General features: G+C 37.1%; 2 protein-coding genes across 2 annotated transcripts; one reads left to right on the top strand and one right to left on the bottom strand.

The window, feature by feature from the left end:
- The first annotated feature begins 411 nt into the window (after window positions 1–411).
- LOC147521406 (Eukaryotic aspartyl protease family protein) lies at window positions 412–2,509 on the top strand. Its single transcript, XM_086564841.1, has one exon. It carries the CDS (start codon window positions 733–735, stop codon window positions 2,194–2,196), a length of 1,464 nt encoding a protein of 487 aa, XP_086420967.1. The 5' UTR covers window positions 412–732; the 3' UTR covers window positions 2,197–2,509.
- Window positions 2,510–4,951: 2,442 nt separating this feature from the next.
- On the bottom strand, window positions 4,952–18,053 carry LOC147521405 (helicase-like transcription factor CHR28). The gene is given in 13 exon segments (XM_086564748.1): window positions 4,952–5,467; window positions 5,703–5,912; window positions 6,048–6,626; window positions 7,770–7,985; window positions 11,444–11,574; window positions 13,540–14,173; window positions 14,175–14,474; window positions 14,576–14,653; window positions 14,739–14,810; window positions 15,901–16,490; window positions 16,581–16,806; window positions 16,877–17,003; window positions 17,747–18,053. Coding segments are annotated over 12 exon segments (3,246 nt in total). The 5' UTR covers window positions 16,982–17,003; window positions 17,747–18,053; the 3' UTR covers window positions 4,952–5,362.
- Window positions 18,054–21,499: the final 3,446 nt, after the last annotated feature.

Raw genomic sequence — 21,499 nt, 5'->3', positions numbered from 1 at the left:
CATCATAGAAGGTACAGAGAACTTGACTCCCAAGTAAGATATTTAATCCCTCATATTCCTCATATTATACAGCGCTTTAATTTACTTAGAATGTGGCAATACTGATTTATACTGACTAGAACATATTTGCATGGAAGGGAATATCTAAACGAGCATTGTGATAAAGAAATTAAAAACTAAGCTGGGAGAAGGTTGTATCTCGTGTTTTCTAGACGAAGCAAGGAAAAGAAGGTTAATTTTCTAACGTCTAAAAATTATATACAACTCCCACTTGGATTGTATTTTAACTTAAAACAACTTTACAAGGTTTGAATGTAAAAGCCAACACTACAAATATGTATCTTATATTCTATCATTCTTCACCTTTTAAACCCTTAATTCTATACTCGTGCATGGACCTAATTACATTCTCTACACCTTTTTGAGCCTCGATCAATTATGTTTAAGTGTATTTTGTTTTTCCGAGAGTGTGTTTGTCTATACTAGGGAGGCAGATCGAGTAGAAAAAGTTGGCTCACATAAACACAAAAGAGAAAGGAAAAGCTAGAGAAGAAAAAGATAAAACTCTATTCAAATCAAACACTTCCTACTAAACCAATTAATAAATGAAAGCAAACAGATCCCATAACTCAATTATTTCCCCCCACTCAACATCTCAAACCCAACACAAATAAATTCTCTCCACCTCCCCCACTTCAACACAAGTGCTACCAAGACAACAACAGCAAAACAATGGTGGTCTCAAAAGCTCTAGTTACGGTAGTGGTGCTATACCTTGTGAGTGGCATCACCACCTCCAATACCGACAATAGAAACACTGCCTCGACCACATCTGGTGCCGATATTCATCACTTGAATGTCCAAGAAATTATCACTGGCATCAAAGCCAGGCCTTCTAAGGCAATGGATTACCACAAATTGTCTGAAAATGATGATGCTAGTACTGGAAGCAAGTGGAAGCTGAACTTGGTTCACAGGGATGTAATCTCAGAAGGAAACGTTTCTGATTACCATCAACTTTTCATTGGTCTCATGAAAAGAGACTTAAAAAGAGTCACTGGCATAACTCGCCGCCTTACCCGTGGTGGAGGAAATGGTGGTGGTGTAAGTTATGAGGTGAACGACTTTGGGTCACAGGTGATTTCAGGTATGGAACAAGGGAGTGGAGAATATTTTGTACGTATAGGTGTTGGGAGTCCACCAAGGAGTCAGTACATGGTGATTGATTCAGGTAGTGACATAGTATGGGTGCAATGTCAGCCTTGTAACCAGTGCTACAGGCAGTCCGATCCTGTTTTTGATCCAGCCAACTCTGCCTCATTTGCCGGTGTGGCTTGCAGCTCAAACGTCTGCGACCGTCTTGAAAACGCAGGCTGTCGTGCAGGCAGGTGTAGGTATGCGGTGTCGTATGGTGATGGATCATATACAAGAGGTACATTAGCCCTTGAGACTATTACCTTGGGTCGTACCGTGGTTCATAACGTAGCAATTGGCTGCGGTCATAAGAACCGTGGGATGTTCGTTGGGGCAGCAGGCTTGCTGGGGCTTGGTGGTGGTTCTATGTCTTTTATTGGGCAGCTGGAAGGACAGACTGGTGGCACATTTGGTTATTGTTTAGTAAGTCGCGGTTCAAATTCATATGGATCACTAGTATTCGGACGTGATGCACTGCCAGTTGGTGCAGTCTGGGTTCCTCTTGTTCGCAATCCCCGAGCTCCGAGCTTCTATTATGTTGGCCTTACTGGACTCGGTGTTGGCGGAATGCGTGTTCCAGTCTCAGAGGATTTATTCAGATTAACTGAATGGGGGGAAGGTGGTGTAGTCATGGACACTGGGACTGCAGTGACTAGACTACCACTGGCAGCATATGAAGCACTGAGGGACTCCTTCATTGCGGGCACTGCAGAGCTTCCTCGAACACCCGTGGGAGTATCAATATTTGATACTTGTTACGATCTTTCCAATTACAATATGGTTCGAGTGCCCACCGTGTCGTTTTACTTCTCTAGCGGTCCAGTACTGACACTACCGGCAAGAAACTTCTTGATTCCAGTGGATGAAATGGGCACATTCTGCTTTGCATTTGCTCCTTCTTCTACAAAGTTATCCATAATCGGTAACATTCAACAGGAAGGAATTCAGATTTCATTCGATGGAGCAAACGGGTTTGTGGGGTTTGGACCCAACACCTGTTAACAACGCAAAAGTAGAAAAACGTGCAACCTAAGTTTTGTTGTTGGCTCAATAGTTTAAACCAATGTATGATATAAGATATTAACTAGGAGAATATGAGACTATATCGTCTATGCACCAGATGTACTGGTACTTGAAGTGTGGTGTAAAAAGTACTACTAGTGAAGTCCCTCTCATCACTTATCACAAGTTATCAGTGTATATTTGATTATAGTAGTTTCTCTAAGCATGAATGCTAAGCAATAAAGCAAAGGAACCATATCGATGCGGCAAGCAGTGGCGTTGAAACAAGAGTTCCATGTTCCATATCCTTCAATTCAGATTTTTCTATGTTTTACAAGGCTTTAGAAGCGTTAAGGTTTGGCGGGATTCTAACTTTTAAGTACATCCTATATACATAATTCTGATTATTTTTAATAGTTTAGATTTACGAATACCAAATTCGACACACTGATTTTGACTTTCAACTTCTAAAATGATCCGGATTAAAATTGGTTCTATAGAATTTTGGATTTTTAAAAAGCGAATACCCGACTGTCATTTTCTTTCAACTTCTAAAATGATCCGGATTAAAATTGGTTCCACAAAAGCACCCACTGTCATTCTCAACTTTATAGAAAACACCTGGTAAATCGCGTATCTGACATGAGAGCATCCAAGAGACCACTTTAATCGTCCTCTATGGTAGAATCTATTGCGGGCTCTCCTGGTTGGAGAGGTACACTACATTTCTCATTGCCCAACACCCTTTATCTTTCTGGTCTAAAGTGAACTCTCCCTCAATCAAGTCTTACAATCAAACATCATGAGTAAGAGAGCCACCACCCGCCTGGGACATGTGAAATAATCACTGTGGTGTTGGCCCTACCGTTCAAAGTAACCAAAGAAAATATCAAATATAAATTACTTTCAAAAAGCGAGAGATTTTATTATTGCCTCCGATACACATTTGTTTGCACTTTGCAGTAGTCAATTACTAAAATTTAGAAGGGTAGCATCTCCCCGAAGTCCAAACCATTCACTAAGTCTTGCGCTTATTGTAGTTCTTTAGAGTTTAGACGCCCACGAAAGTTCAAAAGTTGGGTTGGAACTGGAAAAAGGGATGAGAATCATCAAAAACATTACAAAATATTCTTGGGAATTAGGATCACACAATGGATATACATTACTTCGCTTTAAGGCTGTAAATCATGCATTAAATTATAAAAGCTGGCCAAAGCACTTGATTGTGTGACAGGAAATGATCAGGGAATCTAATCAATCGTACAAAAACAGTACAAAGCTATGGGCATTCGAGAGTTGGATTTACGAAACTGAATTCTAACTTTATTCACATTTTAAGCAGCCAGATTAGAATTGTAAAGGAAAATTTTCTTTCAGTAAATCAACTAATACGAAACCATACACTAAGAAAATCGAAGAGTTATTATCAACTAAGATATTAGTGGCACAAATTATCGAAGCAGGTTTCCAAAATTTCCACGTTCTAAGATAGTAGTGTTGCTTATGACAGGCTCAAAATAATAATAATAATAATAAAATGGCGAGATGATAAATAACAATCATCAAAATGCGTGTGTATTTAATCACCATATCGAAGAATGCTCATAATAATAACAATATCAAAATAAATCATCGGGAAGAATTGTTTTTTCTCTTTCTTCTTGTTATTCAACTTGTGGAACAAAAATAAAGGTGAAGACCACTCGTCACTTCACTCATGAATACAAGGGTACCCACATTCCCCCAGCCTTTCAGTTCAACCATTTTCTTGTCGCCACAAGTCCTCAAAAGAAAGTAGTCTTCCCATGATATACCAAAAAGCATAAAAGAAAAGGAGAAAAATAAAATTTGACTTTTCTTTTATGCTCAAAGACTCAAAGTTGCGTTCGCATATCAATAAATACAAAAATCATATACCATTTCATTTCGCACTCACATGACCACAAGCAGATTAGGTACATATAGGTCAAAATTAAACTCTCTAGGTAAGTTATACTTACATGTTAACAGTCCAAATATCACAGGTTCAGGTACCTAAACAGTTCTCATTCTTCAGCTTTGATCGGCAATCGGCAAAAACACCACTGAAACCCTCGGAAGTCAGAACACAATTTTGCTAGTCAATAAAATCAATTTGTCCTATAATTTCCGTTTTCAAACCAGGGATAGTGAGAATACATGTTGCAATATCACCCTTTTCCAGCTCGTCTATCAAACAAGTAATTGCACAGGCAGAAATCCTCGTTGTAGTTGTCTTTTTTTTGGATAGTTGGAAACTTTGGAATCATTTTTTCCAAATCCAGTGGATATCAAACCTAAGACCGTGGGCGCAACATCCCAGATCTTAATCAGTACATGCAGAAATCCTTTATCTCCCAAGCATAACTCACACACTTAGTCAGTTAGTCTTATACTCTTATAAAACTACTAAAATAACAAACTCTAGGTGCGGTTCTAGAAACTGGTTTCACTTATGATACATTGATACTGCTTTGTTATCTAAATATATTAATTCCGATTCTAATATTTTTGACTAACACCTGCTAGCAGAATACCCTTCTTTCCCGCCTTTTTATTTTCTCATTGATGATTAAATCTGGAAATTCTTAGTTTCAAAATCAAAACTCTCACAATTCTATGGTTCTCTCTTCCGAGTGACTTTAAAGCCAGTTTTTAAACATCACAGTCCTGTCTTCTGGCCAACTCCTACTAAAACACTGTTCAATGTGTCAGAAGTGTCAATGTGTCATTCATCTAAAAAGAATATGCTTTAGATTAGCAAAACATGACAGGTCAATGGCAATAAATAATTGGACATGGTACAAAATGTCCAATGCTAAGATCTCTAAAAAAAATTATTTACAATTACTGTACTTTACATGTGCATTTCACACAAACAAAATTGCTCTTCAAACCTCAGCCCATAAGTTAGATAATAATTAGTTACCTGTTGCTCCAGAGCAATGAATGAGTCGAGTGTTAAAGAGCCAGAAGTCACTTCGTCTCATATATTTGGAAAAGGATATGGATCCTCTACTGCTTTACAAAAAAATAAAACGTCTGGAATCGGATTCTCAGTTTCTCACCTAGCTTTGCTTGGGCAAAACCATGGGTATGAATGACTGATCTAGCAGACTCCGAAGGCTTAACTAACAGGATTTCATGTTCAGACCATGAAAAGATATCTCAGATCTTCTACTGTAAGCCGAGTTGCAGAACCTCCCGTCTGATCTTCTCCAAACGCAGATGCAACCATTTTCCTTTTTTCTTCCTGTGGAATAAGTCAAACATTTCAATAACGTATTTACGTAATTATATGATTGTACCTATGGATAGGCAGGATAGCTGATATTAACTGGCTGATGATCTCCATGTGGTGATCACCTTTACAAAATATATCAGCATGTCACTTTGTGTATTAAGATTTGGTTTTCCAGATTAAAATATATATAGAAAATCAATGCCCATATTAGAGAGAAAAATTTAGCGGAAAGTAGGAACTCCACCTGGAGAGATAATATTCGATCTTCGACGGTGTCTTTGATAGTCAACCGGGAAACAGTTACAGGACGAGTCTGCCCAATTCTATGTGCACGGTCAACGGCCTGATCTTCTGTAGTAGGATTCCACCAAAGATCCAAAAGAATGACACGACAAGCAGCAACCATATTTAGACCAAGATTTCCTGCTTTCAATGACATCAGCATAACAGTCACCTGCATTTAATTTTGTTAATTAGCAAGAGAAGGAAGCTTACATAACATATAAGGATAGTTCGAAGCAAATTGCAAGTAAGACATCCATAAAGGCACTTAAAAGTCTTGCACATGAGTAGAAGTCAAGAGTCAGACCTCTGGATCATTGTTAAAATCTTTCACAGCCTTATCTCTTGAAGCCAGAGACATAGTCCCATCGAACCTCCGGTACTGTATACAAGAATGGTTCAATGAGGTCTCAACTAAGTCTAGCATGCCAGTCCACTGAGAGAAAACGATAGCCTTGTCTGGTTTTTCCAGTTGAGCGGTGACTATTGCACCACAAACATCAGAACTGCTACACTCTAAGTACTTGGTTTCAGAAGAGCAAGAATTTCCACGGTGTCCCTCTGAACCATATCTTCCATTACTCAAATTCTTTGGCTTACAATATCTTTCCAGAATCTCCAGGGCAGCTCTGATTTTAGAAGATGTATACATATTCTGGAGTGCTAGAGAATTGTCCACAACTTCAGACAAGCATGTGATATCATCATGCCACTCTCCAGAAATACAATTTCGTAGAGTGGCTTTAGCAAACACAACATCAGTACCAAGTTGCTCTTTGCATTCGTGAGCAGGGCACATATTGTCATCACCTGTTAAGTGATCAGATACACACTGATAGCAGAAGACATGGCCACACATAGTGACAACAGCCTGATCAGGTGGGTCCTGTAAAAGCACATATTAGAAGACTGGAGCAGGAAGGTTGGATTACGTGATATACTAATGTGGAAAAGGAAATACAATGCAATATTACATCACAATAACTGCCATAGGAATGATATGCAAAAGATCCTCGAAAGAATCCATACAGTATAATCTTCAGTATCGATATGAGAATGTGTCAAGGATGCCACAGATGTTCAGGAAGGAGGGGGAAAATTTACTTTTCTCATAAGGTGGGAGCATGATTTGGTTATATTGAGTTGAAACTGTCAGATTTTGGTAATGCTAGAGACAGCAGAAAGGAAAAGGAAACGTCTTAATCCTCTTTTATCCTAAGTTTCCCAATAAATTATATTTATAAAAGCTATTTCCGTTTTTTGAAAAAAAGAATAAAGTCCATCGCAACAGGGGAAGATGTAAATGACCATAGCTCACAAAGAGTTGATCAAACAGGAAACAAGTAGCCTTGCTGGCATGAAGCGAGTATTATATGTCGAAATCGCATGACATGATGGCAATAATTAAGTTGCAGCTTAGGGTATGTCTTGGACTCTTGGTTGGTGGTCCTATTACCAATTCACAATAAAAGGATGATTTAAATTTGATCAAAATTTTGCTCCACTGCCTAACTACAAAAGACTAATCAGTTGTGGACTCCCTACCATTAATTTGGAGAAAGGTGAGATATGACCCAATTGTATCCTCCTCAAGGCTAGTGCCAGTATTTAACAGAATCAAACATAAATTGTTCTGTAATCTTTTGCTTTTATACTAAACACAGCCCTAGTCTCGACTCTCGAATTTTGCTGCAAGTAAGATCTTTAAATTCAGATGAAACTATTGTGATACCATTCCACTCGTTCATATATTTCCACGGCTCAATTTTCCAATGTAAATTTGTAATAACTAGGTTGATTCTCTCACAAGTTACGACTCAATAATATAAGCTCATAAGAATTTCTTGACCTGTACACCCCTCTCCTTCCAACTTACTAACTAGAAAAGTAATATTACGAATTCCCAACATAATAAAAACAGATTTCTCTTAAGAACTAAAAAAAAATTACTTAACATGTCTTAAGTAGCATCAAGAAACAAATATAAGATACAAACCTCAGGAAATAGTATGAGATTAAAAAAACTTACACTACAAGAGTCACAGATCGGGTCTTCAAAGCGATTGAGTAAGTTGATAAGCATGTCCCTAGGAAGTCTTCTTGCCATCTCTATAGAAGCTTTTCCAACTGAATCACAGTCATGCCCTTTCACTAAAAGTGGGTGATCACACGCTTGGCGAAGTCGCAAAAGCATCAAAAGAATATTTGCATAGTTTTGGTTCAGTGTGCCAGCTGCAGCATATTCCTGTGATATAAAACCACAAATTTTTATGTATGCATATCGAAAAGTTATATATATACAATTATTTGGTATGATCATATGAAGAACAAAATGCATGTGCATGCCCACTAGTAAAGTTCTAGCAATTACTAGTATAGTAACAGTATCGACCTGATGTCGGACATTTTATCTATGCGACTATGCCAACCTTGAACAAGAAGGTAAGACAGTTTTCTAATTTTTTTATTTTAGAAAAGTAGGTTTCTATTCATGCTTTTAGGAATGTCATTTCGTTTAAGGATATAATTAGAATTTAGAAGTGTCTACTTATTATAGATAGCATAGAAAACAAGTTTTTATTGAGATTACGTTTTCAAAAATTTTCTCTTTTTATCTAAGAGAGAAAAATCAACTTTATCATCCACCAGTATATGACGGATTGATGTTTATTCTTATTTGTTATTTTCCTTCATTTTCTCTATTTATTCACTTTCTTCTGAACATAAGTTATTTTTCTTCAAAATTTCTTATTCTCCTTTATTATATACTTGAGATCTCCCGATCTCATTCTTCTAATTCACTTCTATGTTCTTCATCACAATCTTGCATTACGTAGAATCAAGAAACAACAATCTAGCCGAACATGTGGAGTGACAATGATTAGACTTTAGTCAAATTAATGGGAAGTTCAAAAAGACAACCTCAATAAGCACATCCAAGGAAACAGATAATCCTGATTGCTAAAGGGATCTATCGAACACAAAAGAGTTGTAAAAGCTGTAAGTAAAGTAATAAACATATTGTAGATGGAGCTACTGACCAAACATAGTAAAATGGTGAAACTGGATTCTAAGCCAACCCAAAAATTGGAAGAAGACATGTGAGATGCATAAACTTGAGAGTTGAGACAAATTTTGTCCCGCATGAACTGGAAACATCCAAATTATTGCACAATCCTTGCAATGCATGATATGAAGCACAAGGGTACTGACTCCTAGGAGACACTTAAAAGTAGGTATTGTTCTGTTTGAAGTTTCACTATTTCCACTTTATATTCTGACAGACAATAATTTTACAACTTTAAAAATGTTTAAAAGCAAATAATTAGAGTTTTGATGACAAAAATATATGTTGTGAGAAACAAACAGAATAAATTTTACAAATGACTAATTTTGTATAACTGGGACATGTATAAAAATTAACAAAACAAAAAGGGTATGCACCATAATGTTTTAAAACTACAAAAGATTGGGCGGAAACTGATAGTCACGTATGACCTGGATATGATTTTGGAACCTAATTCCAAAATCTATGTCGATTTCAGGGTTCGACAACCTTTTCACCTTGTTCCTTGCGAAGAACATGAACTCTCATACGAGAATTCACACAGAGAAACCTTTCTCTAAACTAAAACTTTATTATTCATCAACTCTCAATATGGCTAAAGTCCTACAACTCAATTTATAGCTTTCTACAACTTTGAAAATAGAAACCTATTCTAAAACCAATTCTAATCAAAATAGAAACATTAAATTCGTAATTAAAATAACCCCACAAATAGAAATAACCAAAAACAACTAGAAACACTAATTAGACTCAATTCCTAAAAATCCCTAAAAATACTAATAATAATAGTAACTAATTTGGGGATGATCAACCCTAGGATGCATCAATTCTCCCCCGGTTCGAAAAAATTTGACCTCGAACTTGAATCTTCATTAGCAACTTCTTCAAACTCTATTTCTTTACTTTGCAGCAGCTTTCCTTTGTAAGAATAGATTCACCCCCGAAGTTTAGACTAAAATATTTTCTTTGACAACTAGCGTACCTCTCAAATACATAAATTTTCTGTTGATATCATATAAGGATTGAGTACTGAACAGGAAATCTTCAAAATTGCACAAGAAAGGATCTTCATAGATTTGGTCAGATTTCACTGTTGTGGGGCCAAAGGCGTCATGCAATGTTCTTCAAAGATCGGAAAGAAGTCTCCAATATCAAAAGATGTAGAACATTGGAATTTCATGCGAACAATTTCATCTTTTTCTGCAAATATATCAACAAAATCAAAAGGATGTCGACACCCTTGGTTCTCAAATTCCTCCATAGACTCTTGATAGCCAACATACAGATTCAAACTGTTCTTTTGTCATACACGGGCGAGAGGAAAGAAGATGATATCTGTTGCACTTGAACCAAAGACTGTAGCCATTGTATTGCTCATCAAAAATTGCATCTGTGTCTAGCTGCCATGAGGTACCCAACAAAAAGTGACATTCATCCATGTCAGCTATATCACACCAAACTTGGTCGGCAATATTACCAATTGAAAACGAAACCATGCAATTATTCCCAGATGTTCGTAGTTTCAATTTCTCAACTACTATGTGTGAAATCAGATTCACATTGCGACTGGGATCAATCGTAAAAGAACATAGTCGACCACCAATAGTGCACATAGACCAAAAGCTATGATCTCTATGCCAATCTTCACAATAATTCTCCATTATTTTGCAGTGAATAGTGACGCAAACAGTCACGACGAACAATGCACACCGTGTATAATGAACACTACCACTTTTTTTTTTTTTTTTTTAAACAAAAACCTAAAAAACAAATCAAATTTTTTTTGAGAAGAAACAACAAACATATACCTTTGATAGAGTTGCGGAATCAATTTTTTTTTCCCCCTCTAATTCTTTTATCTTCTTCAATGATAAAAATAATTAACCAAGATCTTCAAAGGCAACAGAAGCTTTGAAACCTAGCTCTTAATACCAATTTGATGGTCACGTATGACCTGGATATGATTTTGGAACCTAATTCCAAAATCTATATCAATTTCAGGGTTCAACAACCTTGTTCCTCGCGAAGAACACAAACTCTCATACAAGAATTCACACAGAGAAAACTTTTCTCTAAACTAAAACTTTATTATTCATCAACTCTCAGTATGGCCAAAGGCCTACAACTCAATTTATAACTTTCTACAACATTGAAAATAGAAACCTATTCTAAAACCAATTCTAATCAAAATAGAAACATTAAATTCGTAATTAAAATAACCCCAAAAATAGAAATAGCCAAAAACACCTAGAAACACTAATTAGACTCAATTCCTTAAAATACTAATAATAATAGTAACTAATTTGGAGATGATCAACCCTAGGATGCATCAGAAACAATATAACACATCCTCGCAAAACATAAACCCTGAAGTAAAGGTGTCCTTGAATAATCAATGACCTCCAAAAGGAAAGAGAAGTAAACAGGTTTCTGGTACACCTCCAACCAAGGCAAACCTTGAGGGGTAAGCCTCCAACTGCTCTAAAAGTAATACAAAAGTGCATAACAAATTTAAAATAATGTGATCAGTTTCAAAATGCAAAATTGTTGCATATTGACAAATGGACAGTTTAATTGTTAAGAAAATAATTCATCTCAGCATACTGAGAATTAGATGTGAAAAAATTGCAAGGTACCTTGAACTGTGAGCGTGAATCTGCTTCTAGTTTATTATAGAAGTCCCTCTCTTCAATAGAAAAATCCACTTTCATCAACAATATTGATTTGGGCGGTATATTAATAATAGGTTCCCCATCGAGCAGTGTTCCTACATGAAAACAATAAAGAAGATTGACATTAAGCATCTAATAACTGTGACTATAAAAATGGCTCCCAGAATGCATACACATTGCTTAAGTATATCATCTTGTAATGTGTAAAACAAGAAAATGATACAGTTTAGTACAAGTAACTCGTTCCACTAATCATTCGGTAATAATACTAGTAAGAGTTTTAGCTTCCATAAGATTCCAAAGCTAGGAACCACAGAACATACAGGAAATAAACTGTATGTTGCGATCAGATCAACTTATTGTATTAAACATGGAAACAGAAACACAACAATGAGTCAAAAATGAGCAGAGCTGCACATCCGTAGGTCTAAACTACTCTGTGCCCAACAATGAATCCCATGAAATACGTTTCCCCTGTATTCCTTCACCTAGTCAAGGCACTAAAGAAATGGCTTTCATGCATATTTAACATCTTAACAACGTTCAATCAAGTAAGAAAATAAGTTATTAGTGAAGCAGCTGACATGTTAGCAGACACATGTTTTGTCATGCGCTCTTTCTGCATTGCAAGAGTTTGCACACATCAATAGTGACTTGGTTATTATCTGATTAGTGGGTACCATTTCTGCTTAATCCACTAATTAAAACTAGAAGAAGGAACACCTAAGGTGGCATGAGGAATTCAGCTGGTTACTTAACCAGCAAGTTTCCTTGGCAGTGAAGTTTTATTAGCAAGAAAGCTTATGGACAGTCAAGCAACCTGAGAGAAGCCAGCTAATCTCAAGCTTCACCAATCACAATATTGACAATAGTTTTGTCAATAAGTGGGAGGCTTGGTGGCTAAGTAAATAGTTTTCAGAAAAAGGACAAAGATTATAACTAAGAGTTCAATTCTGAATTGAAGACAGATTTGAAGTCTTCAAGGTTAAGAAATCTGTTATTAGGCCTATATAAGGGCCTATTGTCCTTCATTGCAAGACACGGGGAGAAGAATTCCCAGCAAGAATACTTTTTGTAATCTAGAGAGAGAGAGAGAGAGAGAACTCACTAGGACATAGCAATACCAAGGATCTGGAAAACCAATTGGTAACATTGTAAAAGTTCTTTGCTGTTTTATTAAGTGAATTGAGTTCTTGTTATTGTCTCCTTTTCAAAATCAATTAGTTTCTTAATTTTGGGTCTACCCAAAGTTTAGATAGGATTAAGAGGTAACGACATAAATTATCACCATCTATGATGTGAATGGACATGATAACCAACAAAACCAAACACACATTCGTGCAGCATCTTGCACTTGGTATGAGCTGTAAAATGTTATAGCGGTCAAATGAAAGGAACCATATTGAGAAAGACATCTTATGAAGTTAAAGAACTACGATATCTGCACACAAGTGGGAGGCAATAGACTTTCAGACATGTAACAACTATCCCATACTATAGAAATACGGTCTTGAAAAACTTTTTGGGAAATTACATAGAAATAATAGAAAGGAGTGTGGGATTGGGCAAACAATGGGGTTTGATTCGGACAATAATCAGCCTATCATGGAGAGGAAACACGATGATAATCTTGTAGACTAACTGAATATATCGCTAGCAATGATGTATTAGTTAGAGATAGGGGTAAAAAGTGGGATCTCTCATCTAACTTCCGGATGTAGTTAGTCGAGAACTTGTAATTGGGATATTGGGATCGTTATAGGGCATAACCTTAGATTCTTAGAATGGGCATTAGGTCTCGGGAGGCATCTGGTTGTACCATGTAAGTGAGTTTCTCTCTCGCATTTGTACCCTTTTAACATCCTAATAAATAAATTTTACTTATCAAAAAAAACTATCCCATACTATAATAATGGCTGTAGTAGAAGTAGTTTGATTTTGATTGTATTGTAGAGTGGAAGTTGTGTGATCCTCATTAGTGCGCGCCGGGGGAGCAGTGATGTCGGCACACTTTATTTTATTTTCAAATCAATGTCTGCAAATAGATAATTGGAACTCACCTTTAGTTCGGCGTAGCATTATGGTCTTCAAAACTGCTTGAAGCTTTTTGTAACCATGACTAGCATTTCTGGATATTGGGAGCTTTATACCAATGCAGAAAGTACCAAAAACAGCATAGGGGTCGTATTTCAAAAATCTAAAGTAGCTGAACAGATCATCAATTGAATTCTGTATAGGAGTTCCAGATAAGCACCATCTTCTCTTGGCTCGAAGACCACAGCAAGCTCTAGCTACCTGAGTTCTGTGATTTTTTATGGTTTGAGCTTCATCTAGTATCACCCTTAACCAACCAACTTTTGCAAGGGTCCCACTACCGCAGTAAATAGAAGAACCATCTAGTCCTTTCCTACCCTTTTTTCCTTTTTTGGCATTAGATGCCTTTTTTCCTTTCTTGGCATTAGATGCCGTTTTCCTTTTCTTATTGTTGGAAAATTCTGAAGAAAGACCATACTTATCTCCATCCTTTTTATCTTCATCATCATCATCATCGGCTAATGGTTGCTTAGGAACTTCATTAGCTACAATGGCATATGTAGTTAGAACCACGTCATATTTCGCTAGCTCAACAGGGTCTTTGGTCCTTGTGCTTCCATGATAAACCAAAACTGAAAGTTTAGCCTCCTCTGTAACCTTTGTCATCTAGTTCCCTTGCCCACTGACGAAGAACACTTGCTGGACACACAACCAACGTACCTGCTGCTGGCCTCCCTTTATGAAACACAGGCATTGGAACCCTCACCTTTGTAATTGTTTTGACTTCAACAGAATCATCAGTATGCCTAACTTTTTCCAGTTCAGGAATGGCATCATCATCTTCGTCATCCAAATTCAGAGCTTCAGATTTGAAAGTTTGTACTTCATCGGCGGTTGATCTCAACTGTAGGTGCCTTTGCATTAGTATTAGAGCAATCATAGATACAGTCTTACCAAGGCCCTGAAAGGTAGCAGTATAATGAGTCTGTATAGATTAAGCAGATGTCCACAGTGGTATGTTATACAGAAACTAAAAACCAGAGTCAAACACAAACTCGAAACCTGATCATCTGCTAGAATACCGCCCAAACAATGTACACTGTTTGTCTCCTTCAGACACAGCCATGCCAAGGCAATTTTCTGTGAGATAAGAAAGCGTAAGTATAATGCATCTTCAAAGATAGTTAAACATCAAACATGGAGAAAATGTGACAAAGAAACAAACCTGGTGTTTTAAAAGAGGGACTGCCAGGAGACCATCAGGCAGAGTAACTTCGTATTTTGGCTGAGAAAGATTCTATTTGGAAAAATAATAAGAAGAAGAATAAGCTTCGTTTTTATCCAAAAACCATCAACATCAGATAAATGAAGAAATCCAGTACAACTGACGACAAAACAATTACAAATTAACCAAAAAAGAAACATAAAAGGCGATTTTGAAAATTAAATCACTAAGAAAATCAAGCATAACGCAAGTACCATGAAAAGATAAACAAATAAAAAAGAATATCTACCAGCCACTGGTTAAGCCGAAGAGAACTATTCCTTTTTGCTTTCCAAAACGTTACAAGTAACATCATGCACCTTAGACTAAAAATGCCTACGATCCTTCTCCAGTTAAATACCCCAAAGGTTAATATAGGGATGGTACTCTACATTCTCTTTTGGCCAAAAGGACAGGCCAAATAGATAATAGATCCAGTACCACAGCAACCACAAGGAAGCCAAGTCCAGGAATTAACTCCATATTGACAAATGGTAAACAAATTCCCCAGATGGTGTTACAAAGGGAGCACGTTATCTGACATGTTTGCCCAAGATGGTAAGATTACTGACGCTGAACCAAGGATATGGCACCAGGTTAAGAAGGGCACCTTGGAGAGGGACAACCTTCAATCCTTGAAAAAATTTGAAATGGAAAGAGAATTGTATTTTGGTCCTGGTTTAAATATGCACGTTTTCCTGTCAACAAAGGACAGAAAGGAACCAATCCTCTCAAAACCAAATCATCTGTTCATGAAAGTCAATCCAGGTGAAAAAACCCAAAGCTGTAACACCACTCCCTACGGTCATAAGAAGAATATTGGGCTTCGTAATACGCAAAGAAATTGTAAGGAGGTGGAATAAGTCAATTGGCAACCAGTCTCAGCATTTTGGAAAAGGGAAACTACATGCAAAATAGTTACGAACTTTTTTCAAATTTACAACAACAGATCACAAGTAAAACATTTCTTGAACAACAACTTTCAGACTTCTATCAATGCATCACATCAGACAAGTATTACGACAGCCTATACCACACAACGTCAATTCTAGCAGAAAATACAAAATAATTTATCTATTCTTATCTATCTCGTTCAGCAGTGATGAAGGACCAGAGAGTACACCTGCAATGCAGCTTGGAAGACGAGTCTCTCGTCGTTTTCTGCTGGTCTTTCTTCTATTCCAGAAAGATGTGCAGGGGCACTTGAGCCAGCAGATTGTACATTGGGAAGAAGCTTTCCATGTGCCAAAGATGAAGGTAGGAGCCTACCTCCAGTGTGGTCGTACCTACTACTTACATCGTTCGCTTTCCCGCCTAAATTATCTTTTGGATAAACTTTGGGATCAATAATATTTGAAGCAAATGGCAGGTAAGATTTGCTGAGCGCCCCATTTTCCATTGAAGATTTAGCTTTGGAAGTTGATGCAGGTGATTGAAGAGATTGTGGAAGACATCTCTTCAGATATTGCTGAGATGAAAATTTTCCAAAAATATTGCCAGATATGTCTTTGTGGTGAGAGCTGACACTCCCATCAACATCCTCAACATGAAAATCATTTACTGGACGATCAGCAAAGGTCATATGATCTCTGTAGGTAGAGCTTGGATGTTTCTGTAACTTTACTTGTGAAGAGTGGTTATGATTTGAGTGCCATTCCACTGAAGAAGATGCTCTTTGAGGCAATTGGTGATTTCGCGATGATCCAATGTAACCTGCGCATTCACGCAACAGCATAATACTTGAGTAAGCCATTACAATGAAACATGAAGCAGTTTTGTGAATCCAAAATGTTGATACTCTACCATTTGACTGGGTGCTCGCAGTAGATGCCCACGATGGAAGCTTCCTGGGAATTCCAGTAACAGCAGATTCCATTGCTAAGGATGTTCCATTTTCCACACAAACTTCTATTTCACTTTCACTATCTGAGGATAATATATCTATAGGACCAGGATGTGCCATTAGACTTGAAAAAATTTCCCCTTCTGCAACAAACTTAGAAAGTGTAATCTTATCTGCTGTCTCAATCTGCATCAAACAAAAACGTCAGAATTGATACAAGCATATCATTAACAGGTTCTTGCAAGCAAATACGAACCGCAGAGTGTCCCTCTCTGAAGCTGCGAAACAATCCTCGCAAGAATGTGCAACATTTGCGAGTCAAATCACAGAGATGGTGAAGAGGATCTAAGTGTTCTGGCATCTAGTAAAACCGCATTCTTATCCTGAATACCATAACACCAATCAGCGGATCAGATCAATGCACCAGGACCACACTGGAACAAAGAATTGATTGCTTTCTTTAACCCCATTTCAAATATCACAATTAAAGCAACAAACTGAAAGTGTATAACAGGTTGAAGATCACAAAAACCATAAACCAAATAACAAACACATTATGAGCACATTTAAATTTCCTTGTCAACCATATGACAGGCAATGAAAACTTAAGAATTAAAAATCTCCCCATAACATGATTAGAATAATACCACCCTATTCTAAAAATCAGAGCCGCTTTCAAACGGGATTCACACCATCACATTCAAAAAAGCTAATTAATTGATACAACAATTTAACTTACACCAAGAGCTTACACACTAACCGCAAAAATAAACTTCATGTCATAGTTATTTCATCAATTTCTCGCTCTCCTTCTATAACCTATATAACACAGTAAGCATAGAACACAATGTCGTCGTATTTCATGAAATGTTGTAATATCTGCAAGATTTTAATTAACCAGCATCAAAATGCAGGGAAACCCGGAGGCGATTTACAAATACTTCACCCACAAACATAATGACCCGCATTACAATCAATGATTAGATATGGGGTGGGATGCAATCAATGAGAATCCAGTTATAAATAGAAAATTGGGTCGAAAAAGTAATTAATCTGCATGTCCATAATATCATAAGCTCTTGCCGAATTGAACCTAACGAAATGATAATTATAAATAGAAAATTACCATTGGGCAGTGTTTCCAAGCTCCAAAGTCTCTCCAATAAGAGTTTTGCAGCCCTAGAATTGCAATTGAAATTTAATAATTAAACTTTACTTACAATGAAACCAATTTGTTTGTGAGCGGAATTGAGTAAATAATTTTGATCGAAACCCTAACTGACTTTCAAGTTTGAAAAGTGTCTACTGCTCAACAGGATACCCCATGCCTCAAATTTTAATTCGGTTATTATTATTTTATCATCATCCTACTTTATTTTAGATCTTCTCTGTTTGACTTTATTATTAGTCTTGGCTATTGCTGTTGTAAATTTAATAATTTGTTCCTTAAATTTGAATGTGTAAAGAAGTGTTTTAGTTATCCGTTACAAATGGTATCGAATTCGAGTTCGTTGTTTCGGAGAGATCTAGAATCATACTTTGATGGTATTTATAGTTGTTGAGTATGAAGATCTGCGCAACATATGTACTGACGAGTACAAATGTGTGTGTAGGACTGGTGTTGGTAGGAATTTTGTAATGATGGAGAGTGGTTGCGGTAGTTCGTATATTGCGGTAATGGGTTGTGTCAATATGGCTCTGATAATGATTGCATCTGGATAATGGATGATGTCACTAAATAAAACATTCTGTGTGAGGGTATGCGAGCTCGTAAGACGAATATCTTAGATCGGGTATGTGAGCTGCTGATGTAAATCACTCTGAAGCAATATGAGTATACCACTTGCATACGGTGAATTGTTTACGCTGGACCGTGTATAATATACATTGATTGTGTATATCAGTATTCGTGATTCCAAACGAAACTCCAGAATTCCAAATATAGAGTTGAAATATTGATGATTTCGAAATCAGTTTAAATTTTAAATACAATAAATATCGAAATTTAATAAATATCGGTTTGTTGGATTTTCGGAATTCTGAAATCCCAAATTATGGTGTATATTAGTCCCTAGCAATCACCACAAGTCCATTATGAGCACTTGTTTAGATTTCCCCAAACTTGCTTTCTATTTCAATGACAGTGTCTTCGTAATCGATGCCTTTTTTTTTTTACAGTGAAATCACATGTTATTCTCACAATTATTTGTTCAACATTTGGGCTCCCATGTACATCATCGATTATTCAAAGTTTCAAATCTACCTAAATGGTCCTAAAAAACACAGAACTACACAAGGCAGGATAGAAACTAGACACAAAAAGAATCTTATTAGCAGCCCAATAAATACATCCCAATATATTGTTCCTCGCCTCTTGTGGTTGGAAGAAAATTTTCGTTAAAGAAGAGTACAACATATTAATAGGTGCAGCCCCATTCATGAAAAGGGCCACTGGCTCACACGGTCTAGGTGTGGAAGGGGAAAGCGATATTTCGAGTCAATTACCAATTGCCGCTGTTGGACCAGGCGGACTCTTGGATCGAAATTAGACAACATCTGTGCTGCTTCTCAACAAACAATGGCATGGACCCCAAACCAACAGCTATTGAAATTAAATATGGGGAATTTGAGTTGCCCAATGCACAATGAATGAGCTCTCCCTTTCGTTAAAGCTAAATTGATGGTTAATGCATGTAAAGTTCTGCTCTGCATTATTTACTACTTTCAAACTTCGCTTTGTTTTTTTTTTAACATTCTTTGAACTAACTAACAAACAAATGAGAATCTGAAATGACCACCAAGTCAACCTTACACATTTTTAAACAAGGATTCACATGGCCTTCTGAACATGAGGTCATATCTAACTACCCATCAAGAAAAAAATCTCTGGATCAGAAGAGTGTTGGGTACTTGGGTGCTCTGAAAGGTCCGAAAAGTGTAAGATCACCTAATTGACTCTCAAAATACAGCACTGGCCAAAATTTTGCATATTTTCTCAGTCACAAACAAAACAGTATTTAAAATTTTCAATACATACAAAAATTCTATAACAACACAAACACTAGAGAGTTTTTCTATCTCGAGGATATTCTCATAGGGACGAGATCCGAGACCGTTGGATCACACATCCAACGGTCTCGGAACTCTTAATTTTATAAGGATATTCTCGTGATAGGCCAGGCCAAGACTAGGTGGTCAAAGATGGATACGGTAGGACCTTTGTATATCTGTCGGGTCCACTTGTGAGATGATGTACGTACTAGAAAAAACGACTGGGTAAAAGCACAAAATCTTCTATAGACAGTGGATCGAGGTGGAATGCTTGAAGAAACCTAACCCAAAAGTCACACAAAGTACCCAACCCCCCCATGTGATCCATGATCCGAAAGTCTGAAACATCACCCCATGCATCCTCCGTAGACAGTGACAGCAGCAGCTGCTAGCAGTTGCATAAAAAGTATCAAAACCTCACCACATCCCACGTACAGTGGCCTGTGGCCTTGCCAAGGAAGCTAGGTGCCCAGGGACCAGGCAAGCTACTTCAATTCCCATTTCATTCATTCTCTCCTCTTTATAAACCAAACCAACAACAGCTCAACTATCCTTCTCTCCTTTGTTACTTGATAAATTTTACTAGTCAACAACAATGGTGGTAATTGTTGGGCTATACTGTGACCCTACATTTGTTTTCGAAAGTGGGAAGAAAAGGTTCAGGAGCTTGTTTTGGAAGGTTCGTGCTGAGATGAGAAGAAGGCAAGCAGCCAAGAATAAGAGGTCTTCCTTTAGCCGCTTTCACTACGACCCTTTCAGCTACTCCCTTAATTTCGACAATGGCAACTCTGGTTTCTTTTGCTAGTTTAAATACCATGCACCAACATGGCGACATGACTGAATGTTAGCTTTTAGTGCAGTGTAACCTCTTTCCATCTGGGCATTTTGATGGGTTTATTTTGTCAACTCTATGTTCCTAGCTAGCTTGTATCCAAACTGTAAGTTGATACATGACTTTGACGCTTTGTTATGTTAGTTTTGTTGAATAGATAGAGAAGCACTCTCGTAGCATTTCTCAGCTTCGAAAAAATTTAACATTTTTGTGTGCGACTGTGTGTTTATGAGATTTGGTATTACACATCCCAATTCCTTCACTGTGAATGTCTAACTTTTATAGTTTGTCATTTTCTACATTTTGATGAAAATGCTCACTACCCTCTTCAAAGTAAAAGTTACAGCATTGAATTTAAACTACTTTGGCTTGAACTGTTTTGTTTGTTGTCTGTGTGTTGTCGTTTAATTATAGATGGAATTGTTGAAGGCTCACTCTGCCCAGAAATTATAGATTTATAGGTCTAGTTTACTGAAGATTCCAGTCTTGCGGGCTTGCTCTCAAGCCTCTCAGGCACTGATAATTCATGGGATGCTCGTCTCGTTCCACATTATTGCCACAAGTACAATTACAAATTACTCAAATTACGCCATCTCCTAAATTCCTAATGTATGTCTACACAAATCTGCCTTGGGCATGAAAATTTTGGTTGCTTTTCCGTTATTATATCACTCATTGGAACCGTATTTGCAATTTGCAAGCGCAGAATAACAGCTTTTGGGGAACCATAATTCTATATTTGAGGGCAGGCTTTTTCACAGGTGTATAGATGAACTTACAGTGTGAGCAGATCCATTCTTTTCTATAGAGGGGGTTACTGCCATTTTCTCCCTTAAGGCGACGAGAAGAAAAATGAATATACAGAATATTTTTTTAAAACCTTGTCCTTGTATTATGCTCACCATCTATTTCTCTTTTGTAATATGCTCTCTATCTCAAGTTCTCAACATTTAACTCACACAAGACATTAAAGACTTTCTAAACAGCAGTGGTACG

This window comes from Coptis chinensis, chromosome 1 (genome assembly GCF_015680905.1).
Source record: "Coptis chinensis isolate HL-2020 chromosome 1, ASM1568090v1, whole genome shotgun sequence".
Taxonomy (NCBI): domain Eukaryota; kingdom Viridiplantae; phylum Streptophyta; class Magnoliopsida; order Ranunculales; family Ranunculaceae; genus Coptis; species Coptis chinensis.
This window is presented reverse-complemented; position numbering and strand designations above follow the sequence as displayed.

What these genes read in the sequence shown, in the direction of transcription:
- LOC147521406 (XM_086564841.1), top strand. Translation starts at nt 733, where the DNA reads ATGGTGGTCTCAAAAGCTCTAGTTACGGTAGTGGTGCTATACCTTGTG.